The following is a 26,616-nucleotide window of genomic DNA, read 5'->3' as shown; positions in this document are numbered from 1 at the left end:
GTTATCTAAGAGCAAAGCAAAATGTATATTATCCAATAATAACAGCCGTAATGATTGTGTAAAATGCAACAGAAGAATGACATACAGTACACATCAGCAATGGAAACAGTCTATAAACTATACAGTATATATATATATATACTTTTGACTTAAGTCCTATAAGTTGGTGTAGATAGGGCCGAATGGGACAGTATGACCTTTCTGTCAAATGTCAAATTGACACTGGTGATAGAAATGAAATCTGAACAATGCTTTACATTTGAAATTAGCACAGTCTTTTACTTCAGATAAACAATAATAATTCGCATACTACAAGAACAACAACAATAATACACTGGATGTCAATAACAAACCAACACCCTCACAGAATCTTGCTATTTATTACACCCAATACACAATACAAGGCTTCAGTTTAGTTTGAGTCCAGTTTATTTACATATTTATTGTTTATATAAGTGGTTGTATCTGTTGGATTGTACTGCTGCTGCTGCTGCTGCTGCTGCTGCTCACAACTCAATATTATAAATTCTATAAGCGTTTCAAAGGCTTTATCTGAACGATTATGAAGACCATAGGTTTGGAACTATGAATAAAAATGATATGCATGTCTAAAGCATGGTGTTGGCTGTCTTGGCCATCCCTGCTCTTTGGCTTGAACTGGAGATTAAATAGGAGGATAAAGAGGAGAAGAAATAGCGCAGGAACTATTTACAGTTTTTTCTTTGTACAGTTCCGAACACGCACTGACAGAGTGAGTCTCTATGTATGCATGTGTCAGCGTGTGTGTTTTCTGAGTGTGTTCTAATATGAGTGGTTTTTAAAAAGAGTTTTACTGGTTCGCTTACAACATGAAGAATGCAATAGTCCCAAAACACATACAGTAGGGCTGGTTCCCTGCACCCAGATTAGGCCTAATGCTGGACTTGAGCATGTTCAATGGAGAATACCTAGAAGAAGTGCTTTTAAGTCCAGGAGTAGGCTTAAACTGGATCCAGGAAATTGGTCCATAAGTGTCTCCTAATAGACCAATTCACCAATACTTCACTACTGAACTGGAAGGGAACTGTGGGAACAGTGAGTGGGAAGTAAAAACTACTTGGGGGGGGGGGGGGGGGTAGGAACCATACAGTGAAGTATTCTGCACACTGACTGGCTTTTGACTTCTAGAAATAACCGCCTTAAAACACTGTATATATGTAAATCAAACATGTACGATAATCGCTCAACAATTTATTCAGTAATTCACTTTCTTCATGGGTGTATGTGATTGCTAAGTAAAGTCCTTTTAAACACCAAAGTGTAAATAACCACAAAAAAACAACTGAAACGCAAGTGCTTTGACACAATGATGGTATGATTGCTATGATATTGTATGCATTAAAGGAAACTGCTAAGGGTATATCGTATGTTTAAACACTGGCAATGCAAAGGAGTCCACAGTCGCAGCATGTAATAGGTGGCACACTTTGGAACATAGTAGATCAAGAGACCTGATTGGTCCCACAATCCCTGAGGGCTACAGTGTCTCGTGGTTGATCTCTTTATCCTCACAGTACAGCATCAACCGATTGAGTTAGCAGGTGAATACAGTCGACACTCTGGCGATTGAGAAGACTCACTGCTCAATCAATGAACGTATAAAGGATCCACCTGTTCATTTCAAGAGGGATTCAAACATGTAAAATACAACACAAGTGGGAATAAAGTTTAAGAGAGGGATATGGACGTGTATGTAAAATCAGATGAATGTTTCAAGCTGGTGCAGACACCTATTTAATCTGGCCCTCAGTAAAGAAAGTGAGTAGTTTAAGTGTGTGACTGGACCCTTCAACACGTGTAACTCAAGGCTAAGCAGGATTTGCTTCACCGAGCTTCTCTCTGTATATTGAGGGAAGAGATGGAATGACGAATAAAAGATGCAGCTGAGCAATACGATTGTTTGTGTGACTTTCTTGTTCATTTGGAGAGTTTGTACACAAACACACACACACACACACACACACACACACACACACTGTCACACCCTTATTAATTAAGTTAGCTCAGTGCACTGGACTTTACGTTGGCAGTGACCTTTTCTAGCTTCACAAACACTCCTCTCTCCTCCCTCTCTCTCTCTTTATATCTCTCTCTCTCTCTCACACACACACCTGCACACACCACAATCATTACCACACGCTCAGACTCTGAGACACCGATGTTTTTCACTTTGCAGAATTTGAACGTCACAAAGGTCATGGGAAGAACACTATAGCCTCACAGGTTTAGATCTAAACAGCAAACTGATGTTGTGTCTGCTCTGGCTGAGTATGACCCTGTCTCACACAGACACACACACACAGGCACACACACAGGCACACACACACACTACCTAAAGTTAAAGACATACTCTGTCTTTGAGCGGACATCCAAAGAAACAGTGAGTGACGCTGTCCTTCACATCTTACAGTTACAGTATGTATGGAAAGTGATGAGGCTCAGGCTTTGGTAGTGAAACGTTAGTCACTGTGCTGACACAGCTGCTCTGTGTCTTTCTGTCTGTCTGTCTGTCTGTCTAACCTGTCAACACCGTACCACAGGCATAGCAGCACAGTGGGCGGGAGGGACAGGAAGACATATCACGTTCATGTGAGGAAATAGTGACACGGAGCAAATGATGGGTAGAGGAGAGAGAGAGAGAGGAGAGCTAGAGAGGTAGACCTTAAACAACCAGAATTTTGTGAAGAGAATTGAAGAGAGGAGAAATAACGTCTTTAGGTGCTGGCTCCGTATTGCAGAAGGTACAGTAAAACTAGATTACCTGTAAAAATATATTCTCTTATATGCTCTTAGTATGTTTACACAGTGGCTGCTAACTCTATGTTCTCAAAGCTAGTGAGCCAGTGCAACAGGAGCTCATGATAAACTTAATAATTCTCAAAACAATTCACCACCCTTACAAGCACATGTTTTTGCATGTCTTTATGAAAACATCTACAGTATCAGTTTTTAATATGACTTATAGAAATTCTGTATTACTCATCTGCATAATCAAGATGGGATTAATTAAGAATGATTCACGATTGATTATTACTTATAGAATGGCGGTGGTTCGATGCCTTGTGGCTGTCCTGATGTTTTCTGCACACCCGGCATTCTCCTATGCTCTGGTAACCATTTTGTCACTTTTTATGTCAATTGTGTTGTTCTTGTTTGTTTTGGTAATAGCAAACTTCAAGCCAACACACCAACTCAGAGAAGATAAATAGTGCCATAAATGTGTTACTAGTGCCATAAATAAAAGTGAACTCACAATGATGAGTTTTTATTACATCTGTAATATCAGTATTATGACACTGTTACGTAGGCCTAATGACAGAGGGTTCTATAAAGAAATTGTAAAAATCAACATTATATTCAGACTCTTTGTTGTTGTTGTATGTTGACAGACTACAGAACTATATTACACATTCAAAGGGAGACAATGCAGAGTGTGTCCAGCAGGTAAGACAGAGAACTCTCTTATTTCTTACACTTTCTCATCTTTCTTTTTATTTCCTCCCCCGTTTTCCCTGTTTTCCCTGTTTTCCCGTCTCTCTGTCTGTCTCTCTGTCTGTCTCTCTCTCTCTGTCTCTCTCTCTCTCTCTCTCTCTCTCTCTCTCTCTCTTTCTCTCTCTTCTTCCTTTCACACTCATCACATCTTTCAATCACACATCATAACAACTCAGAATTCATGTCAGATCATGTCATAACATGTTGTGTATATCTGTGTTTTGTTTGAGTGCGTGTGCGAGTGTGCATGAGTTCTTTGGAATCATGAGGAAACTATGAGGTGTCTTTTTTCAATTCTCTCCCTCAGCTCTAGTTCTTTAAGGTGTGCCTCTCTCTCTCTCTCTCTCTCTCTCTCTCTCTCTCTCTCTCTCTCTCTCTCTCTCGTGACGAGAAATGAAGCGTAGTGCTCTCAGTTAGAATGCTATGATCTATGACCACATCCTTCATTAGTATGCACACTGGGCTCTCTGTGTCTCCCTGTTGTTTCTGTCACTCTAGTCTCTCATTTCAGCTACTGTGTGTGTGTGTGTGTGTGTGTGTGTGTGTGTGTGTGTGTGTGTGTGTCTCATACTACTCCACTGCCCTCCTTTTCTCTTACCCTTTACTCCCTCTCTCTCTACTCCTCTCTCTCCCCCTCCAATCCCCTCTCCCTCTCTTACCTTTTGCTCCTTCCCTCTCTCTCTCTCTCTCTCTCTCTCTCTCTCTCTCTCTCTCTCTCTCTCTCTCTCTCCTCCTCCTCTATCTCTCAGGTCAATACCAGAAGTCGTGTGCAGAGTGTGCCCCCTGTTCTCATGGCTTCTTCACATCCAGCTTGAACTCTAATCCCAACTGTAAACGCTGCTTCACAGAATGCAGACAGGGTAAAGAAACACATGCACCTTCTCCTGAGTGTAAAACCATCCTTATCCCAGGACTATTATGTACTTCCTCATGACTAAGACCCTCCTCATCCAAGGACTGTTCATCATTGGCTATAGACCTACAAAATATAATGTGAAGAATAGTAGTAGGTAATCTATGTAATAGTTGAGTTGTATGATGTGTGTGTTCTTTGTTTCTGTGTACGATGCTGCAGTAGATGTTAGCCGTGTCTGTTTATATTTTCACTGTGTGTATTTTACTACATATTCATTGCAAACTCATTTACATAGCAGTTTAATGGCTGAGCTTTTTCCTGTAAAATCAGAACCTGTAGCACCACCTGTTGTCACAGTTCTAAGATCTGAACTTCTGAGTGTGGCTTTCTGCTATGTCTTTGCTCAGAGTTCTATGTGAAGGTGATTGAAAATTGCACCTTAAAATCGGACATCATATGTCGCTGTGAGGATGGTTATCGCTGCATAGACCTCGACAAAGAGAGAAACATCTGCAAAGGATGTGAAAAGATCCCCCAGCCAACCAGGAATGGTACAGTACTATGTATATCTGTGGGGCCGTGTGTGTGTGTGTGTGTGTGTGTGTGTGTGTGGGTGTGTGTGGGTGTGGGTGTGTATGTGCGAGTGTGTGTGCGAGTGTGTGTGCGTGTGTGTGTGCGCGTGTGTGTGCGCGTGTGTGTGCGCGTGTGTGTGTGTGCGTGTGTGTGTGTGCGTGTGCGTGTGCGTGTGTGTGTGTGTGTGTGTGTGTGTGTGTGTGCTGTTGCCCTCTGTTCTTTGTGCAGTTTTAGGCATTAAATCAATGTTCATGTTTTCCTGTTTTCCAGTGCCTTCTGCTATGATTACAGGAAAGATCATCAAGAGCAACAAGACAGGAATTTCCTCTGAACACAGCACCACTTCCCCCGGAAGCTGTCAGCCTCCCCAGTAAGCCTTCAACCTCTCTTGTTAGACTATCAGATAGAGGACCTGCACAGCATTCAACACAAGCCCCGGCACACAATAACGCCTCTCGACTCTATAGTGTGGAAATGTTTTGATACAGTATATATTTTATATTACACCGTAATTTAACCAGGAGATCCCATGTGAAAGACTTTTCAAATATCAAAGTGATGTGGGATATTTGAACTAAACTACTAAACTGATCAAGTTTAGTATCACACACTATTTACAATTGACTATTTACTGTACTTGGCTCAGTATTGATGTTGAATGTGTTAGGGTAAGTGCACGTTGGACAGTAAGTGTGTATTCCTATTTTACACAGCTGTGGCTCTCAGGGTCCACCAGTTGCAACAAGGGGCAACAACACTCATCTTGCCACAGGTGAGTGTGTGTGTGTGTGTGTGTGTGTGTGTGTGTGTGTGTGTGTGTGTGTGTGTCTGCTTGCATTTATGCATATCTACAATAAGCTTAGCTCACTCTCTGACTGTACTGACCTTCTACTTCCTTCCTCCCTATGAGGTGGAGAATTAGGTTGTTTCTAAGCAACAAAGTCTACGTCTTCCTGATCATGATTTTGTGTTTTGCGATCCCTACGCTCGCCATTATTGCCCCCTACATGGCCATTTTGCTGAGGGTTAGGGTTAGAAATGGTTGTCTGTGTGTGTGTGTGTGTGTGTGTGTGTGTGTGTGTGTGTGTGTGTGTGTGTGTGTGTGTGTGTGTGTGTGTGTGTTTTTGCTGCACCAGTACACATAAGACAAGAGTTATTTTCAGTAGAGTCAGTGTATATTGAAACTGTAGGCTAGTAAAGTACTGTGGTGTCCTCTCCCTCTCCTCTCCTCTCCTCTCCTCTCCTCTCCTCTCCTCTCCTCTCCTCTCCTCTCCTCTCCTCTCCTCTCCCTCTCCTCTCCTCTCCAGCTCAGACCAGCAGAGAGCTGGCAACCATTTTATGCCCGCTGTTGATTGTTGGGATCATCATAGCTTTTCTCATTCTGATGTCTGTGCGTCGCCCAGGAGATGAAACATGCTTCAAACAAGGTGTGACCCGGTTTATGCTCTGTCTCAGTTGGTAGTGTTAAAAACACAGAATCTGTGGGTTTGATTCCCATGTGAGACATAATAAATATGTGTGTTAACTGTAAGTCGCTAGACTCCCAAGAAATTCTGCCATTATGATAAACATTGCTTGCATGCTTCACAGAAATGGTGAACAAGAATACCATTGATGAATCATTAAATGATCATTAAATGATTCATACAAATATTCATACAAACTTCACCACTATTTTGACTAGTTTGACTAATCAGGCTTGTGTTTTTGTTCATTTGCAGTTCTCAAGCTCTGTAATGAGGTGTGTGCAAATTCAATAATTACTGTTACCACTGTGTGTGTTATGATTATATCGTCACGCCATTTAAACATATAGACAGTTGTGTGGGATTATTCAAATGACTATGTTCAATTTGTGCATCTAATTCGTTATATATGTTGTAATGTAGGGGGTAAGAGATGCATCACCTCACAGAACAAAAGAGACAACACGTCAACATGCAAGAGACCCACAATCCAGTGGGAAGCATCAGCCAGTTGGCGTAGAACCGCTCCCTGTGAATTCAGCAAACCTGGGTACTGATCAATGGATGTAGATGATGTGACAATGTATAATGTAAAAGTGTGACACTCTCTACCCTGAGCTCTTTAAAAGAATAAAGAGATATTTTGGTGGTTTTGCATAGCTACAGAGTCTGTCATTTATTCTTATTATTATTATTAGTAGAAGAAGCTTTCAGTGTGATAAGCTCCCCCCCCCCCTCTCTCTCTCTCAGGCCCAGTCCATGTTCACAGTACTGGAACCGTCATCTTCAGTTTACTCAGTCACGTCACTGGCCTGGGCGGGCCTGCAGCGGAGGGGGAGAAGAGAGGGCAGAGAAAGGAGGATGAGGAGGAAGGAGGAGGAGGTTTCCCGGCCGATCCCATGCCTTCTCCACACATCCATCTGTCCCAAGAGGAGGGGAGTGGAGAGGGGGACTGTGTATTCTTCCCTTCTCAGGAACAGGGGAAGGAGAGTCATATGTCAAAAGAGGAGGTACGATGAGGAAGGAGGTTTAAAGGGATAGTTCACCCAAATGTTCCAAATGTGACAATGAACTCGGGGGGTAAAGTTGCTCTTAATCACAGATCTAGGACCAGATTATACAAAGGACAAAACAGACCCTAAATTAGTGTGACACAACGTTATCTTACTCTGCCAGGATACAGATGAGGGAATCCCAATACTCTAAAGTGGCCTCCTATGTTCTACAGACTAGAGTTTGTGAATCTCACAGTGGTAAGTGCACATCCAATCTTTCTCAGGTGCTGGGTAAATACAGACCTACAGTATCAACCTCAAGAAAGTACATTGATATGCTCCTTAAAATAGATATTTAATTTCATAACGGGAACATACATCTCTGTAGACTTATTTTTTCTGCTTCACATTTGGTCTCATTTGTGGCCTTATTTATGAAACCACACCGTTCTGTACTGTATAATAAGCTTTCAACCTCAACAGTAGCTGTTTCTATTTTTCTCTTTGTTAAAGTGGGATAGTAAACTGTTTTCGCACAAGTAAAATGCAATTTTTGGGATAATAAAGATTTTTTTTTTAATAAGTAAATGTGTTTGCGTAATGATTTATTACATTTAGAACATTTTGACATTTAGTATACTCAGCCTAGAGCATAGATACAGCAAAAAGCGTAGACATTGTTAAACATAAACATGTATTGTACATGAACGTACCCCAAGAATAAATGGTGATGGTGTGTGTGTGTGTGTGTGTGTGTGTGTGTGTGTGTGTGTTGGTGCGTACTGTATGTGCATGTGTGACATCTGAACTCGAGTGATCGCTCTCTCTCTCTCTCTCTTGGTACAATTCACTGTCACAGACGCCCACACCCTCTTTTTGATCTTAAACTTTGTCCTGTTACTTCAAAGCAAACCATTTTTTCAGTGTCCTATTTTCACATCCTTTCTGATCTGAAAGTCCTAGATACTGAAGGTAAGAACAGTATATTTTTGCATATGAGTGTTAATCATTCCATCCTGTCAGCTACACTAGGGTTGAACTCCATTGATCTCATAATAGTGCTCTGTGTCACTTGAGGTGTGTCTCTCCAGTTCATAACAACTTCTTCTCTCCTCATACTACATAATCATTCAATAGTGTTTCAGACTTTCCACACATTTCCTGGATCGGCATGGGCACTTCCTCTGTGCTCTGATTAGCTGCAGTTGTCTCTTTGGTAGCCCAGAAACCTGAAAGACCAATCAAATTAGGGTACAGGCCAGTAAGCGTTTGTAACAAATACATGGAGTAGATTTGGGATATCATTTACAATGTATTCTTATTTACTCTGTTGATCCTCGAGGTAAATGGCTGAGTGGTCCATAGAACCATACACAGATTAACCGTGCACTGACCGTTTGTTGCCATGATCCAGCGTAGAGCAGGTCGGAGTATGTAGGTTACAACAAGACAGGTAATCAATATGCAGACACACACTGCAGTCACACAGAGCCGGATCCACTTGTCTGTGTGTGACAGACAGGATGCAAGAGAGGCAGAGGGAAGGGGATCAGTACACATCTAGAACCAGGGTTGGGGTCTGTTCTGTTCCATTTCAATTCAGAAGATGAAATTAAATTCTATGACAGAAACCTGACCATTAACTTTTCGCATCCTGATTTGCCTGATTTGAAATCAAATTGACCACCAAAATTGTCTAGCACACCACTGTGTGTGTGTCGGTTTACAAGAATGTACTGTAGCTCTCAGTGCAGTTTGGCATTTCCAGATTATTTTCAATCAATCGTGTTTAGTTTACCTGTGTTTGGTTGAATGGGTAGTCCAGGGGTAGATTTAGTGACAGGGATGACTATGGTGTAGAAGACTGTGGCCATAAGAATAGAAGAGGAAAGGAACTGTTCATAAAGTTAGGTGTGATGAGCATGTAATAAGCTTTTATAAGTGGATTATGGCTTGGTATAGGTGAGGTATTATTTTAAATAAATTAGGTATTACTATGTTCAGCATCTGTGTTACTGTGCTGATGTGTTGAATGGTGTTTGTGTGTGTGTGTGTGTGTGTGTGTGTGTGTGTGTGTGTGTGTGTGTGTGTGTGTGTGTGTGTGTGTGTGTGTGCGCGCGTGCATGCGTGTGTTCAGTACCTGTGTTGGGTGTTGTGTTCTTCACACAGTCCTGACAGCTGCTTTCTCTACACTGGTAGCCTTCCTTACATTTGCACACAGCATTACGAGTGGTCAAACACTTGGAATCATACTCCAGCTCTACAACAAAAGACACAGACAAGAGCACATGTCATGAATGGTTCATGCGTGTGTGTGTGTGTGTGTGTGTGTGTGTGTGTGTGTGTCCGCGCGTGTGTGTGTCCGCGCGTGTGTGTGTGTCCGCATGTGCGTGCAGGTGCAGAATGGTTAGGAACATTCTAAAGACTTATTTCTAAAATTGTTAAGTAGTATTCTTAGCCCTGTATGGACTATAGAGACATGTACATTCTCACACACACTATCTCCCCCCCCCCCCCCCCCCTCTCTCTCTCTCTCTCTCTTTTTCACATACTCAGACACAATCTGAAATCATGCTGAATATGAACAAATATCTTATCCTCTAAATGACTCACACTAAAAATAACACATAACAGGTTGGGATTTTGGTTCTTACTCACCAAGATCAGAAGTCTATATTACTGTCTGACCCCACCCTTTTACAACCATTGTTTTGTGCAAGCACGCACGCACGCACGCACGCACACACACACACACACACACACACACACACACACACACACACACACACCAGTCAGTTTGTGGCTACATGTTCAAACATCTGTGTTTTCCATCAGTTTTCAGGTTGACATTTAAGAATAGATTAAAGATACACTATTTTTGTCCTTCATAACAACACATTCACCAAAATGATGACATTTCAGTATGCTGCAGTTTCCGATGTTTTTTAAATAAGAAGGGTTTTTCTTTCCGCCGATATGGTGGTGGTACAGTCTACCACTGCCCCCCCCGGCAGATGAGTAAGTGATTGCCAGTTCCCCCCTCACCCCATCTCTGTTTGACTGAATCCCACCATGATACAGTAACTTCGGTAAGGGAAGTCCCCAGCTGACTACATGGTTTGTGCGAAGTTTTCTGTAGTTGATGACATAGAGAGCAACAGTTTGACATTCTGAGTCGTACAGGAATCGTTGCCAATTTGGACCTTGACAGTTGAGAAAAGAGTGCAAACACTCATTTACCATACAACAGCCCATTCTCACACACGCACGCATGCACGCACGCACGCACGCACGCACGCACACACACACACACACACACACACACACTCACCACTCATAGTGCAGCCCCTGCATCCTATGCAATTCATTTGTATATTGTAGATGTCCTGGTAGTAACCCTCGGAGCAGTTGGAGCACTTAGTTGGACTGTTCTTGGTGCAGCGTCTGAGCATTTTTTGACCTGCACGGAACACCAGAATAAATAGTAAGCCTACTGAAACATACTCCAATAATCCTCAGTCAGAAAGTCTCATTTGATTGGCTATGGCTTACCTGGTGGACACATTTCACAGCACCGGTTGTCATCTGACTTATACTGTGTACGATCGCATGTGAGAGACTGGACGAAAGAGAGGAGCGATAGAGAGAGAGATAGAGAAATGAATGTGATCCACCTGAGGAACTGCATCTGAGAGGAGTGAGAAGAAGAAACAGTCAATATCTATCAGATACTTTACTGTAACCAAGGACCTCTGACAAGTATTTCCTATTGATGTAGATGAGGCATCATTCATGTACTATTCAGTTAATCTCAGAAGGATGACAGTTTGAAGATGTGTCATTTTCACCTCATACTGGAAGTCATTGCTTGAACAGATCGAGACATTGAATGAAACCAAGTCTGCACTAGGTGCTTGAGTGGTGGACTGACTTACTGTAAAACTGCTAGTCATAAAAAAGAGCCAACAAGACCTACCAAACATTCACAAAACACCACACTGTTACTGTAGAGAGATCATAAGAAACCTCCCTGCTTGACCCCAGAGGACAAGGCATTGTTGAGCCTTGAAGCTATACCATACAAAAGCAGAATATGTTCCATAGTATTGTACTGTTGTACAATACCTACTATAGCAGGGGCTGTCACTGGCAATGAGAGACATACACTCACATGGATATTACAACAACCTGAAGGGGTTTACAAGATAAACAGACAAGTCAGAGCAACTGTAAACTCACAAATCTAACAGGCACCTTAGATTACCGTCTTATTGATTATTGAGAGACAGACAAATGCAAACTTGAAAAACACGTTGTAAATTAAAAATAATCTTTTGTCCCACTTTGTCCCCCTCGAATAAGCCCAAGACTCTAGTCAACGACTCCAACAAAAGACTTCATTGCCAGTTGATTTTATAGAGGAGTGGAGAGTGTGACTTACCTTGGTTCAGTGAGAGTGAGATGATGAGAGAGGTAGAGGTAGATGTGACCCAAGACCCTACTGACTGTGTGACTGACTGAGAAGGGGACCTGAGTGTCTTCAGGGGATTATTCATAAATGTCAAAATGTCATGACTCATAAGAGAACCGTTCTCACTCACCATATCTCTCTATCTCTCTCTCTCTCTCTCTCTCTCTCTCCGACGACCCTCCAGGTCTACACTCCGTCTGTGCCACTCTAAACCATAAACCTGCTCTCGTCCTCCCTCTTTTTTTCCACTTTCCACATTTCGTCAAAAATAATAGATTTTAGTTTCCAAAACAATCTAGCAGACTCTCTTTCTCCCTCTCTCTCTTTCTTACTCACACTTGATTAAGTGATTTAGTATGAGTTAGTATGGGTTTAGGTAATATATCACATTATACTCATCCTGACCCCTGACATTTTCTTTACTGAAAGCTGCCTCACTTACATCAGCTGTATTTAGATCAGACTGGAAGATAACTTTCTTTTGAAAACCACGTGTGTGTGTGAGTGTGTAAGTGCGTGCGTGTGCATGTTTGCATGTGTGTGTGTGTGTGTGACAGCTTGTGTGTGTGTGTGAAAGCTTGTGTGTGTGTGTGAAAGTTTGTGTGTGTGTATGTGTGTGTGTGTGTGTGTGTGTGTGTGTGTGTGTGTGTGTGTGTGACACCGACCACATGTGTCTCTACTGATCTCCTGCTCCTCTGTGATGTGTGTGTGTGTGTGTGTGTGTGTGTGTGTGTGTGTGTGTGTGTGTGTGTGTGAGAGTGAGTCTCTAAGAGTGCTTGCGTGTGTATATTGCTCAAACCCATCGGCAGTCTCTGCCAGGTAGTCGTCACGTGGTTTCATTGGCACTTTGGTCAATTCCTTCTCAACCCCGACCTTCTCATTTCCACAGCCAGGCCACATCACACGTGTGAACTACCATCGCTAACGAGCAAGCAGGACACCACCCTCTCCACACTTCTTTCTTCCTGTGGGCTATGAGCAAGCACCTCTTACAGTGTACACAGATTACTGTAGCACTGAGAAATGACTGAGGCTCACTCTCAGTCACAACGACCCAAGACAAAGATCTCAGTTGACCTGTCATAGTGAGCTAGCCTGCTTATCTGGTTCAATGCTATGTTATCCATGAATATTAGTTTATCAAAGGGGGGCTTTCAAGCTATGCAGGGTTGTTCAAATAACCCCCCTGTAAATAGTTGTACCTAAACTCTCTATGAAGAGTTCTACCAAGAACCCTTTTATCTTCTAGGGTTCTACCTCCACAGAGGGTTCTAAATGTAACCCAAAATGGTTCAACATGTAATCCAAAAGGGTTTTCAAAGGGTGCCCCTAGAGGGACAAATACCCTTTTTTCTAAGAGTGTTGTGTACCACAACATTTCTCAGAGGTGAAGAACCTTGATTGGTGGAAGGTGGACCTGTAGACTTACACACACTTCACGCCAATGGATGCCAGTCTAACCACCCTAACAAAACACTCATCAATCATTTCTAGTCTCTTTTTATTTATCATTCCATTGTAAGGTACATATAATATGTGTACACATACACATATACACGCATATGGCAACTTATTATTTCCCATCCATGTATGTATTGGCTTTACATTTCCTAACCTGGTAAAACCAGACGGATCGAATGATTGTTCAGTGAAACAGTGAAAGTTGCGGTCAGGCTGATTCCATCAGGCTACAGAGTGATGGGAGTGCAGTATAGAGGACAAAACAGTAGGCTAGTCAACTGAAGGCCAGATTTAAAAGTGTGCCAAGAGCAGGTTCTAGAATGCATGCAGGTGTCAGTATCAGGCTGCCAGTGTGTGCATGCGTGTGTGTGTGTGTGTGTGTGTGTGTGTGCTCCAACTGCTCCGAGGGTTACTACCAGGACATCTACAATATACAAATGAATTGCATAGGATGCAGGGGCTGCACTATGAGTGGTGAGTGTGTGTGTGTGTGTGTGTGTGTGTGTGTGTGTGTGTGTGTGTGTGTGTGTGTGTGTGCTTGAAAAGGATGTGGTTTCTGCAAAAAGGAAGTACTTCTGACTGACTGCTCTACTGAGCAATAGGATAAACAAAGGTGAAATAATGCATAGATCTGCAGTACCTAGATATTTGTACTCCTCTTGTACTCCTCTTGCAGAGTTTAAATTTTCAGTGTAATGAAATGCAGTCAATGAAAAAAATCATTGAGACCACACTCACAGATTGAATTAAATTAAAATGGATTAAACAATCAATTATATTTACCTACAAATGTGTATGTGTCTGCCAACACCTTGCACATACAGATCTGGGCCAGGCAACCATAGTATTGCACAGATTTTCTTTATGGCAAGGTGGAGCAATGACTGGAGACTGACGTGCCCAATCGTTTCCCGGTTGGTCCGCCTCCTCCCTCGAAATCAACTAGGGACACAGACGGTTAAGATTTGTCTTGAGTAAGTCAGTAAATCAGTTACACTATTTTTTAATTAACTTAAACTAACTTGTATTATTGTTAAATATCGGAGATTGGAGCAGACTGTAGGCCCGTTTCGCGGTGGGCTTTTTTTTTTTAAGGTAAAGTGACGGTAATCCGTCTGTGGTACGAGTATAGATTATTATCGGACTGTGGCTAAAATGGAGTGGGTGTAGTGTATGAAAACGAAACCAAAAAAGTTTGTTCAGATGTTATTGTAGTCTCGTGGATGTTATTTAATTACATATGAATGTATTTTTCGTCGTCTCAAGTGTATTTGTATTTACCGGAAACTTGTCCCTCAACATTCTAGAAATTAAAATGTATTGTATTTATTTATATATAAAAAGGCGACAGCTGTTGCGTAATGTTGTCTATGAAACAATTGCATATAGTGATAGAAAATTAGGAAGTGTACGAAGTGCTAAAAATGAGAGAATTTGACCCCTTAACTAACCCCCACCTGTCTTCGCAGGTATTCTTGTTTATAATGGCGCGAGTGAGAAGAATATGAAAAAATGGAAAAGGCTTTGGGAGTAATATGCATTCTGCTCATGGTGGTAAGACAATTTGACATTAAAGGTTTATAAAAGTAGCAAGTCATCTTATTATTCCAAATGGACAAAGTAACACATAACATAAAGGCCTGTCATTCATCACAATCAATTTGAATACTGTACATTAGAATGGATAATGCCTATGAAGAAGTAGATTGTGTTTGTGACTACATGTGCCATACATTTCAGTGTTTGGTAGTCCCATCCCTCTCTGCACCACCGACAGTTCGAGATCCTGAGGATGGAAAAATGTTGCCCTGCTCAAAAGAAACTGACTACCGCAGTGCAAATGGATTCTGCTGTAACAGGTGCCATACAGGTAGGCTACCAGTTACTGTCTGCACCTTTGTATTTGACTTTATTGCAGCTCCACACCGTGTGGCTCTGATATAGGCCACTCTCTCCTATATGGCCATTTTATTGCTAAAGCTGGGCTTTGTTGTCTGTCACCAAACTCTTTGACAGGCTTGGCGTTGTCGCCCACAGTCAGTGGACTATGAACACTCATGTTGTATGTGCTACAGTGTACGTTGCCAATGTTGACATTTTGTCCCTCTTTGGTATAGGTACCCTACGCCTCAATCCTTAGAAGTGCACAAACATGCTTTCTATACACCCATTTACAGTGTTTTGTAATTTCACATAGGGACAAATGTAGTTATTGTAAGTTGCTTTGGATAAAAGCTTCTGCTGAAGGACTTCAGTGTAAATGGGCAGGCGTAAGACTTAAAGCCTACTACATATTATCCTCTACCCTGAATGATCAAGTTACTGAGTTACTTCATCAAGGGACCAATGTGGCCAATGTAATGTATTGTGCATTTTGCAAACATATCTGGAGGTTCAAAATGTCATTTCAAAGAATAAGCTCTTTTATACAGTAGTTAGAATTCAATTATACTGAGCTGGGCTTTTTATGGGACAAGTGCAAGGCAGGATCTAGGTGCACAGTTGGGCATTGCCCACACAAATGTAATGTTGCCCACTCCATTGATTATGAGTTGTCATGAGTCATGTTAAAACTTCAAAGTTAGTCTGGAGCCCTGTATGCTGTCTTGAAAACATTTGTTTTGCAGTCAAGTGTCATTTTATTTCCCTAGCTGTAAGTTGATAGCACTCCATGTAATTTTCACATTTGTTGACATTAATTTTGGAGTTGAATATCGCTTTGAGAAGTCACCAGAACTGAATGTCTTAACAGCTGTTTTACAAATATCCCCCACCCCAGGGGAAACTCTGAAGGAGCACTGCACTGGCGATGACAAGAGGACTACATGCAAGCCTTGTGGGAACAATACGTACATGGATCAAATCAACTACGCCGATAACTGTAAACGTTGTACACAATGCAGAGGTACCATGTCATTATGGTCACGTTATCAGTTTTCATTATCTTGGTTGGTAACCAGTAGTTTGAGGCACAGCGCTGGATGATACTATTATTACTAAGGTCTTCTCTCTCCCTTTCTTTCTCTCTCTCTCTCCCTTTCTTTCCCTCTCTCTCTCTCTCTCAGCTAATCGCTTTAAGGTTGAGGTTACAGCATGTAACAAGAGACAGAACAGAGTGTGTCGCTGCATGGATGGTTACTACAAAATAAACTACAATGAAGGACAAGAATGGGAGTGTGAAAAGTGCACCACATGTGGTCCTGAGGAGAGACAGACCAGAGAATGTGAGTGTGTGCGTGCGTGTGTGTGTGTGTGTTTGTCTGTGTACTTGGGGTGTAACAGTTCCAAATCTGTTGTATTAGGTACAAAACCTGTTGTGACACGTTTCAATAGACAGACATACTTTTGTAATTTTTAGACAGTTTGTGTGTTACTTTATACTGAGTTGGAGGAATATTGCTGTTGACAGGTACAACGGAGACTAACACTGAGTGTGAATGCAAGGACTCCTACCGCCGTATAGGGTATAAGTGTGTACCATGCAAAAGGTGAGTATTAACTTGTGAGTGAGCTTACATGTACATTGTTTTGCCTGTGTTTTTGTATGTTCTTGGGTCTAGGCACAAACATTTTGAATGTAAGTAGGAACTTTAATCGAAAAGTAGGAACTTTAAACGTCTTTGACGTTGTGCAACACATTTCCGATGTTGCTCAATCTTTCCATGGGTGACTTAAAATAGCGGTCAAATTGTGCCATGTCAGCCACTCTGAGTGGTCTCTAGGCCTGGCCATGCAGAGTCACAGTGTGTTGAGGCCACTGTGTCACCCCAGCCCCTAGCACACCCTGTTCAACTAACCCACTTTTCATTAAGACCATGATTAGCACATTAGCATGTTATAAAGCTATAACAACAGACTGTCACCTTAAAGCTGTCCAGTACTAAATACAGGACCCTAACCCTAACCCTAAAGCCCAGGTAGCTCCAGTCTGATCATGTCTATGCTTTTAAACGGTTCTCAGACCCTGGGTTTGTGCTGTAACTCTGTCTGTCTGTCTGTAACTCTGTCTGTCTGTCTGTCTGTCTGTCTGTAACTCTTTTGAACGGTTCTCAGGCCCTGGGTTTGTGCTGTAACTCTGTCTGTCTGTCTGTAACTCTGCCTGTCTGTCTGTCTGTAACTCTTTTGAATGGTTCTCAGGCCCTGGGTTCGTGCTGTAACTGTCTGTCTGTCTGTAACTCTGTCTGTCTGTCTGTCTGTAACTCTTTTGAACGGTTCTCAGGCCCTGGGTTCGTGCTGTAACTCTGTCTGTCTGTAACTCTGTCTGTCTGTCTGTAACTCTTTTGAACAGTTCTCAGGCCCTGGGTTTGTGCTGTAACTCTGTCTGTCTGTCTGTAACTCTGTCTTTCTGTCTGTAACTCTGCCTGTCTGTCTGTAACTCTTTTGAACGGTTCTTAGGCCCTGGGTTCGTGCTGTAACTGTCTGTCTGTTTGTAACTCTGCCTGTCTGTCTGTAACTCTTTTGAACGGTTCTTAGGCCCTGGGTTCGTGCTGTAACTGTCTGTCTGTTTGTAACTCTGCCTGTCTGTCTGTAACTCTTTTGAACGGTTCTCAGGCCCTGGGTTTGTGCTGTAACTCAGCCACTTCCGGCGCTATGTGAATCATTTCCTTCACAAACGTGCCACTTCCTCCTCAATAACATGTCATCTTCTCCCCAGTTGTACCTCGCCCGGCTGTGTAGACTGCTCTACACCTGAGTCCCCCCCAACTCCCAAGACTGATACTGTTACCAATGACTGTGAGTTTCTGACTACATTCCATTTTGATGTTGACCATGTCTTAGATAAATGCTTATGGCTTGTCAGTTACTGCCTCAAGTGAACCAATAGAAGCCATTTGTTGCTTGATTTACATATGTCTGTCAGTGGAAGATTGACAGCTTGCCATAGTCATTAGAGCTACAGCATATCTGTGTCCGCTCATGTTTGTGTGTCTCTGCTTCCAGTGACGGGCTCTCCATCCCTGCTACTCGTCGCATTTATTTTACCCATGACAGTGGTGACAGTGTTACTGGTAATCTTGATGGCTTGGAAGATGAGGAAGATGAGCTCCACCCCCCCAGAGGACATCACCTCTAACGGCTCTGATATATCCACTGAGGTAACCACTAAATGACCTCTGACCTCTGCAATGACAGAACACACAGGGGCGCTCTCGCAGAGAATATAATAATACAATAATAAAAAGAGACAATATAATACTACATTACATTTAGCAGAAGTTTTACCCAAAGCAACTTACAGTCCAGTCTTCTCAGTCCACAGTGTATATATGTATATGTGTGTGTGTGTGTGTGTGTGTGTATGTGTGTATGTGTGTATATATATATATATATATATATATATATATATATATATATATATATAAATAAATAAATAAACTAATAATAATAACCCTAACCCAACCTTAGTGTTGCTAGCGCCATGCTCTACCAACTGAGCCACTGAGCCAGAAACTCTTCTTTGAAGGTTCTTTTAGTCTAGGAGTGGGTTGAGTCTAGTTCTGTGACCTGTGACTCCAGAGTTATCCTTCTGTCCAATGAATGAAGCGCTAAGGAGAAAGGAAAACCTATAGGGCCGCAGTCCTCAAGGACTTGCTGGTGTCGTGTTTGTGTACTTGGGAATCAGAGTTTTTGGATGTGATGTTTATATACTGTTGCAAAAACAAGTGTGGGACAATAAAGCTTTCCTGAAATGTTTTATTTAGGATGTTGATTTTCAGCTCATGAATATTGATATTGATATTGATATATTTTTCCGCTGTCTGTGGCTGCAGAAGTTGATCTACACAGAGGATCCAGTTGGAGGAGAGCTGGTTCAGGCTGTCCCTGTTTGTGACCCAAACCAAGTGTGTGAGTGTGAACAGCCCCTCAGCCAGCTACCTGACTGCGTTCCCCATGAGATCAAGAGTAAGTGTGTGTGTATGTGTGTGTGTGTGTGTGTGTGTGTGTGTGTGCGTGTGTGCGTGCGTGCGTGCGTGTAAATGTTGAGATGTGAACATTGTAACTAACTAACTCTCTTGCTGTCCTCCCTTCCCCCCAGTCCCTCAGCTGATCTACTCCGTGTTGAAGGAGGTGCCAGTGCGCCATATGAAGCAGCTGGTGCGTTCCCTGGATGTGAGTGAAAGGGAGATCGAGCGGGCGGAGAACGACCACCCCCGCGCCTGCGAGGAGGCCCACTACCAGATGCTGAGGGTGTGGGCAGAGAGGGGCCCCGGGGGAGGAGGAAGGGTGCTGCCCCGCGCATTACTGCAGAACCTGCTGCAGAAGCTGAGGGACATGGACCTTGGAGGCGTCGCAGAGGAGCTGGAGACCAATTATGGAGTTCAGTAGAGACACATGTGGTCGGTGTCACACACACACACACACACACACACACACACACACACACACACACACACAGGGAGGGAGACAGATTAGACTGGGAGCTATTGCAAAGACTGTAAGGAACCAAGTTTTGTGCACGCACACACACACACACAGACACACACACACCGAAACACACACACACACTGAAAGTGGATTATGATGCTGTAGGATGAGCAGAAATCAAAGATTTTCTTTTAAATAAGTCTATTATTTACTATCTCACTTACTGTAACTTAGAGTGACTTATTCTCTAAATACCCATTATGCATTGTTTTGTATGATTCTCAAAGATATTCTCTATTTTCTGTACATTTTAATGAATGAGTATCATTATGATTCACTAAGTGTTTTTAGTCTACTCTGTCTAACATTTGATCCCTTGTAATGTGTCAGTCACAAGTATTAGAACCACACTAACACGTAATATGAGTCCACACTTTGCAAGGGTATTACTATTGTGTTGCTGTATTCTCAAACTTATATTTAGCCTCATATCAGTGCTGTAAATAATTCATTGAGCTATCAAACTGTAAAACTACAAGTAGTAGTTTGTTGATGTTGTTGTTGGTAGTCTGTGAACTAAAATCACCTAGTGAGCAAAGCACAGTATGTGGAATACTTCTCCCAAGAATTAAGCCACTCATGTAAACGAGGAGCGATTTAGATCAAAAAGCCTTTGTTTTCTTGATGTGTCCAGGAAATGGTCCAAACAGCCCATGGCTTCCCTCAGGGCATTCACCTGTCGTAGTATTGTCTGTCCATGTGTAGTGAGCCCCAGGCCTAGTCCAGTGCCGTCAGTAGGAGGCATGTCCATTCCATTATGCCCCATCCTGGTAGCATTATTCATAGTACACGCATGTACACGCGTGTCTCACTCTGACTAAGTATTCCCTGGAGTCTGCGAGGAGACAGATAATTGTTGAAAAATGCACTTTTTTATTTTTATATATATTTTTTATTTTATTTCATTGTTACAAGATAACTTTATCTCCATATTTCTTCAGAGCATTATTTCACTTGATTTAAAAATGAGTAAAGAAAATGTAGTTTATCTTGTGAACAATTATGTATAATAGGTGATTACAAATAAAGATGTTTAATTTCTAAAAATGATCGGAGTATACGTGTAATGTATGTATTGTCAACATACTCATTAAGTTCTTGTTTGTCTGTGCATGTAATGGCTGTGTGTGTGTGCAATGAGTGATAAGTGTGTTTATGAGTGTGTAATGGTGTGTGTAACTTCTGGCATGTTGTATCTCTGCATTCTTTGCCGCAGTATTAGTCTGAAAACTACATTTCTCACGCCACCTAACTTCCTTTCGCTCTCTTTTTATTGTCTAAGCATTTCCCTCTCCATCTCTCTCTCTCGCTGTGTCTCTCTCTCTCTCTCTCCCTCTCTCTCTCTCTCGCTGTGTCTTTCTCTCTCTCTCTCCCTCTCTCTCTCTCTCGCTGTGTCTTTCTCTCTCTCGCTGTGTCTCTCTCCCTCTCTCTCTCTCTCTCTTTGTGTCTCTCTATAATATAATTAGACATTTCAGTATATATGGTCCCAGCGGGAATCACACCCACAACCTAAGCGTTGTTAGCGCCATGCTCTACCAACTGAGACACAGGACTCTCTCTGTGTCTCTCTGTCTCTCTCTGTTCACCTGTTGCCATGTCCCCTCTGTGACCTTCTCTACTTCCTCCATAAGATCAACAACCAGTCTGCTTATCTGTCTATCATTTTCCATTTACCCTCTTTTTCATCCATCTTTTTTTCTCAGTCAATTACCTGTCTGTATTTCACTCTCTCCGTAACATACAGTAACAAATACAGTAGCAACCTGTCTCCAGAGGTTTATGAGGACATGAACACAGCCTTCCTAAATGATTATTGAATTCTGATCCTGCTGGTTCAGAGAGATCAAGCCGGATTCCCATGAAACAACACAGATAATTTACTGAGAAATCAATCAACGCCACCATCAACAAACTCACAGCTACAACATATTAGCCAGGCCTAAAAGCTGATTGGTTGTCTTAAGAATCCAGTTGTTCTTGTCGGGCCAGTTGAAGAGGGCAGGGGTGCAGAAGAAAGGGAGGGAGGGAGGGAGGACGAGGGAGGGGCAAAATCAGAGAGAAAGAGAGAGAAAGACAGAAGACAGAGGAGGAGAAAGTCAGCAGAAACCAAAGATGACTGTCTGAAACAACATGGATCCTACCAAGCCCAGGTAAACCATATCAATATGAAGAGAGGATCTTCTCTGACTTTCTCACCGTGGTGTTGGTAGTATTATTGTGTTTCTCTCTTCTTGTTGTATCAGTTCTATGCTGTGTCTTTTTTAGTTTCCTCTCTGAGCCACACAAACCAATATAGCTGTTGTCTGCTGACCCAGTGTAAACTTAGAGGGACAAGTACACTGTAGTATTATTGCGTGTAATGTTCTGAATGTAATCAAAAGGTTGACACGTGATGATTAACTGATAAAATCACTTGCGTCAGTGGAACAGGTGTTTTGATGTTGGGTACTGTGACGTCTTACTGAAAGTCTGGATGGATCATTCTGTGTGTATTGATTCTCTGCTTTTGAAAGTCTTCCTACACTCTAGATTATATGGGGAGAAATATATTTTTCTTCCATAATCTACATTTCTTGTCATGGGAGGCATGGCTGAAATTTCAACACAGAAATGTTTCTGTGTAACACAAAGCCATTTTAGGACATACTGGGGTTTTGGGTGGGTGAGGTATATATGAATTGATCAGACAGTCAGACAGTGTAACTGGAGCTGAGGACATGTGAGACTGCCAGTGTCCTGTTCACATTGTCTCACAGTCTCAGTAATGCTATTCCTGTTATTACCACCTTGCTAGCCTGAGTACTTGCCTGTCATATTTTCCTGGTACATTTACATTGAACAGCACCTGGTTTGATGTACTATGCACATACTAAGTAAGGCATCTGAGAGTGTATGAAACCCCCAAGGCTAGCCCCTTTCTGTCTGTCTGTAACTCTTTTGAACGGTTCTCAGGCCCTGGGTTCGTGCTGTAACTCTGTCTGTCTGTAACTCTGTCTGTCTGTCTGTAACTCTTTTGAACAGTTCTCAGGCCCTGGGTTTGTGCTGTAACTCTGTCTGTCTGTCTGTAACTCTGTCTTTCTGTCTGTAACTCTGCCTGTCTGTCTGTAACTCTTTTGAACGGTTCTTAGGCCCTGGGTTCGTGCTGTAACTGTCTGTCTGTTTGTAACTCTGCCTGTCTGTCTGTAACTCTTTTGAACGGTTCTTAGGCCCTGGGTTCGTGCTGTAACTGTCTGTCTGTTTGTAACTCTGCCTGTCTGTCTGTAACTCTTTTGAACGGTTCTCAGGCCCTGGGTTTGTGCTGTAACTCAGCCACTTCCGGCGCTATGTGAATCATTTCCTTCACAAACGTGCCACTTCCTCCTCAATAACATGTCATCTTCTCCCCAGTTGTACCTCGCCCGGCTGTGTAGACTGCTCTACACCTGAGTCCCCCCCAACTCCCAAGACTGATACTGTTACCAATGACTGTGAGTTTCTGACTACATTCCATTTTGATGTTGACCATGTCTTAGATAAATGCTTATGGCTTGTCAGTTACTGCCTCAAGTGAACCAATAGAAGCCATTTGTTGCTTGATTTACATATGTCTGTCAGTGGAAGATTGACAGCTTGCCATAGTCATTAGAGCTACAGCATATCTGTGTCCGCTCATGTTTGTGTGTCTCTGCTTCCAGTGACGGGCTCTCCATCCCTGCTACTCGTCGCATTTATTTTACCCATGACAGTGGTGACAGTGTTACTGGTAATCTTGATGGCTTGGAAGATGAGGAAGATGAGCTCCACCCCCCCAGAGGACATCACCTCTAACGGCTCTGATATATCCACTGAGGTAACCACTAAATGACCTCTGACCTCTGCAATGACAGAACACACAGGGGCGCTCTCGCAGAGAATATAATAATACAATAATAAAAAGAGACAATATAATACTACATTACATTTAGCAGAAGTTTTACCCAAAGCAACTTACAGTCCAGTCTTCTCAGTCCACAGTGTATATATGTATATGTGTGTGTGTGTGTGTGTGTGTGTATGTGTGTATGTGTGTATATATATATATATATATATATATATATATATATATATATATATATATATATATATATATATAAATAAATAAATAAACTAATAATAATAACCCTAACCCAACCTTAGTGTTGCTAGCGCCATGCTCTACCAACTGAGCCACTGAGCCAGAAACTCTTCTTTGAAGGTTCTTTTAGTCTAGGAGTGGGTTGAGTCTAGTTCTGTGACCTGTGACTCCAGAGTTATCCTTCTGTCCAATGAATGAAGCGCTAAGGAGAAAGGAAAACCTATAGGGCCGCAGTCCTCAAGGACTTGCTGGTGTCGTGTTTGTGTACTTGGGAATCAGAGTTTTTGGATGTGATGTTTATATACTGTTGCAAAAACAAGTGTGGGACAATAAAGCTTTCCTGAAATGTTTTATTTAGGATGTTGATTTTCAGCTCATGAATATTGATATTGATATTGATATATTTTTCCGCTGTCTGTGGCTGCAGAAGTTGATCTACACAGAGGATCCAGTTGGAGGAGAGCTGGTTCAGGCTGTCCCTGTTTGTGACCCAAACCAAGTGTGTGAGTGTGAACAGCCCCTCAGCCAGCTACCTGACTGCGTTCCCCATGAGATCAAGAGTAAGTGTGTGTGTATGTGTGTGTGTGTGTGTGTGTGTGTGTGTGCGTGTGTGCGTGCGTGCGTGCGTGTAAATGTTGAGATGTGAACATTGTAACTAACTAACTCTCTTGCTGTCCTCCCTTCCCCCCAGTCCCTCAGCTGATCTACTCCGTGTTGAAGGAGGTGCCAGTGCGCCATATGAAGCAGCTGGTGCGTTCCCTGGATGTGAGTGAAAGGGAGATCGAGCGGGCGGAGAACGACCACCCCCGCGCCTGCGAGGAGGCCCACTACCAGATGCTGAGGGTGTGGGCAGAGAGGGGCCCCGGGGGAGGAGGAAGGGTGCTGCCCCGCGCATTACTGCAGAACCTGCTGCAGAAGCTGAGGGACATGGACCTTGGAGGCGTCGCAGAGGAGCTGGAGACCAATTATGGAGTTCAGTAGAGACACATGTGGTCGGTGTCACACACACACACACACACACACACACACACACACACACACACACACACAGGGAGGGAGACAGATTAGACTGGGAGCTATTGCAAAGACTGTAAGGAACCAAGTTTTGTGCACGCACACACACACACACAGACACACACACACCGAAACACACACACACACTGAAAGTGGATTATGATGCTGTAGGATGAGCAGAAATCAAAGATTTTCTTTTAAATAAGTCTATTATTTACTATCTCACTTACTGTAACTTAGAGTGACTTATTCTCTAAATACCCATTATGCATTGTTTTGTATGATTCTCAAAGATATTCTCTATTTTCTGTACATTTTAATGAATGAGTATCATTATGATTCACTAAGTGTTTTTAGTCTACTCTGTCTAACATTTGATCCCTTGTAATGTGTCAGTCACAAGTATTAGAACCACACTAACACGTAATATGAGTCCACACTTTGCAAGGGTATTACTATTGTGTTGCTGTATTCTCAAACTTATATTTAGCCTCATATCAGTGCTGTAAATAATTCATTGAGCTATCAAACTGTAAAACTACAAGTAGTAGTTTGTTGATATTGTTGTTGGTAGTCTGTGAACTAAAATCACCTAGTGAGCAAAGCACAGTATGTGGAATACTTCTCCCAAGAATTAAGCCACTCATGTAAACGAGGAGCGATTTAGATCAAAAAGCCTTTGTTTTCTTGATGTGTCCAGGAAATGGTCCAAACAGCCCATGGCTTCCCTCAGGGCATTCACCTGTCGTAGTATTGTCTGTCCATGTGTAGTGAGCCCCAGGCCTAGTCCAGTGCCGTCAGTAGGAGGCATGTCCATTCCATTATGCCCCATCCTGGTAGCATTATTCATAGTACACGCATGTACACGCGTGTCTCACTCTGACTAAGTATTCCCTGGAGTCTGCGAGGAGACAGATAATTGTTGAAAAATGCACTTTTTTATTTTTATATATATTTTTTATTTTATTTCATTGTTACAAGATAACTTTATCTCCATATTTCTTCAGAGCATTATTTCACTTGATTTAAAAATGAGTAAAGAAAATGTAGTTTATCTTGTGAACAATTATGTATAATAGGTGATTACAAATAAAGATGTTTAATTTCTAAAAATGATCGGAGTATACGTGTAATGTATGTATTGTCAACATACTCATTAAGTTCTTGTTTGTCTGTGCATGTAATGGCTGTGTGTGTGTGCAATGAGTGATAAGTGTGTTTATGAGTGTGTAATGGTGTGTGTAACTTCTGGCATGTTGTATCTCTGCATTCTTTGCCGCAGTATTAGTCTGAAAACTACATTTCTCACGCCACCTAACTTCCTTTCGCTCTCTTTTTATTGTCTAAGCATTTCCCTCTCCATCTCTCTCTCTCGCTGTGTCTCTCTCTCTCTCTCTCCCTCTCTCTCTCTCTCGCTGTGTCTTTCTCTCTCTCTCTCCCTCTCTCTCTCTCTCGCTGTGTCTTTCTCTCTCTCGCTGTGTCTCTCTCCCTCTCTCTCTCTCTCTCTTTGTGTCTCTCTATAATATAATTAGACATTTCAGTATATATGGTCCCAGCGGGAATCACACCCACAACCTAAGCGTTGTTAGCGCCATGCTCTACCAACTGAGACACAGGACTCTCTCTGTGTCTCTCTGTCTCTCTCTGTTCACCTGTTGCCATGTCCCCTCTGTGACCTTCTCTACTTCCTCCATAAGATCAACAACCAGTCTGCTTATCTGTCTATCATT

At 42.3% G+C, this 26,616-nt stretch overlaps 5 protein-coding genes across 8 annotated transcripts in view; 4 read left to right on the top strand and 1 right to left on the bottom strand.

The window, feature by feature from the left end:
- iffo1b (intermediate filament family orphan 1b) overlaps positions 1-504 on the top strand; it is an 11,446-nt gene extending 10,942 nt beyond the window's left edge. Inside the window, exon 9 of the mRNA XM_083678443.1 lies at positions 1-504. This exon is cut by the window's left edge and continues 2,652 nt beyond it. The gene's annotated coding sequence lies outside the window, so the exon portion shown is untranslated.
- The window catches only part of LOC310810615 (uncharacterized protein), a 10,467-nt gene extending 2,469 nt beyond the window's left edge, over positions 1-7,998 (top strand). The window contains exons 1-11 of one of the 3 annotated variants that reach the window (XM_083678446.1): positions 2,656-2,780; positions 3,080-3,149; positions 3,429-3,483; positions 4,281-4,391; positions 4,795-4,938; positions 5,252-5,330; positions 5,674-5,732; positions 6,268-6,387; positions 6,682-6,701; positions 6,850-6,976; positions 7,177-7,998. In XM_083678446.1, the coding sequence (XP_083534572.1) occupies positions 3,081-3,149; positions 3,429-3,483; positions 4,281-4,391; positions 4,795-4,938; positions 5,252-5,330; positions 5,674-5,732; positions 6,268-6,387; positions 6,682-6,701; positions 6,850-6,976; positions 7,177-7,445 (1,053 nt within the window). In that variant the 5' untranslated portion in view covers positions 2,656-2,780; position 3,080 and the 3' untranslated portion in view covers positions 7,446-7,998. Of the gene's footprint in view, positions 1-2,655; positions 2,781-3,079; positions 3,150-3,428; positions 3,484-4,280; positions 4,392-4,794; positions 4,939-5,230; positions 5,331-5,673; positions 5,733-6,267; positions 6,388-6,681; positions 6,702-6,849; positions 6,977-7,176 lie in introns of those variants that run through there. The other 2 variants (XM_083678444.1, XM_083678445.1) reach the window with 2 other exon arrangements.
- Positions 7,999-8,534: 536 nt separating this feature from the next.
- Positions 8,535-14,655, bottom strand: LOC310810772 (tumor necrosis factor receptor superfamily member 5; the record flags this gene model as incomplete). Its single annotated transcript, XM_083678622.1, has 6 exons — positions 8,535-8,650; positions 8,816-8,926; positions 9,220-9,285; positions 10,753-10,881; positions 10,974-11,109; positions 14,635-14,655. The coding sequence occupies 6 exons, from the start codon at positions 14,653-14,655 to the stop codon at positions 8,535-8,537; spliced, it is 579 nt and encodes a 192-aa protein (XP_083534748.1).
- LOC310810666 (tumor necrosis factor receptor superfamily member 1A-like) lies at positions 14,268-20,829 on the top strand. Of its 2 annotated transcripts, none has more exons than XM_083678514.1 (10): positions 14,268-14,327; positions 14,823-14,907; positions 15,094-15,223; positions 16,133-16,258; positions 16,419-16,577; positions 16,763-16,841; positions 18,008-18,087; positions 18,295-18,449; positions 19,125-19,257; positions 19,391-20,829. In XM_083678514.1, exons 2-10 carry the CDS (start codon positions 14,866-14,868, stop codon positions 19,678-19,680), a joined length of 1,194 nt encoding a protein of 397 aa, XP_083534640.1. In that variant the 5' UTR covers positions 14,268-14,327; positions 14,823-14,865; the 3' UTR covers positions 19,681-20,829. The 2 variants fall into 2 exon arrangements, with proteins under 2 accessions (XP_083534640.1, XP_083534641.1); XM_083678515.1 differs by having other exon boundaries at positions 14,326-14,448.
- A 1,013-nt stretch (positions 20,830-21,842) lies between these two features.
- LOC310811441 (uncharacterized protein) lies at positions 21,843-26,002 on the top strand. The gene is made up of 5 exons (XM_083679601.1): positions 21,843-21,929; positions 23,167-23,246; positions 23,454-23,608; positions 24,300-24,432; positions 24,564-26,002. The coding sequence occupies exons 1-5, from the start codon at positions 21,910-21,912 to the stop codon at positions 24,851-24,853; spliced, it is 678 nt and encodes a 225-aa protein (XP_083535727.1). The 5' UTR covers positions 21,843-21,909; the 3' UTR covers positions 24,854-26,002.
- Positions 26,003-26,616: the final 614 nt, after the last annotated feature.

Source organism: Argentina silus (assembly GCF_951799395.1).
Source record: "Argentina silus genome assembly, chromosome: 10".
Classification (NCBI taxonomy): Eukaryota; Metazoa; Chordata; class Actinopteri; order Argentiniformes; family Argentinidae; genus Argentina; species Argentina silus.
The sequence above is the reverse complement of the archived record's forward strand: the minus strand, read 5'-3'. Positions and strand labels throughout refer to the sequence as shown.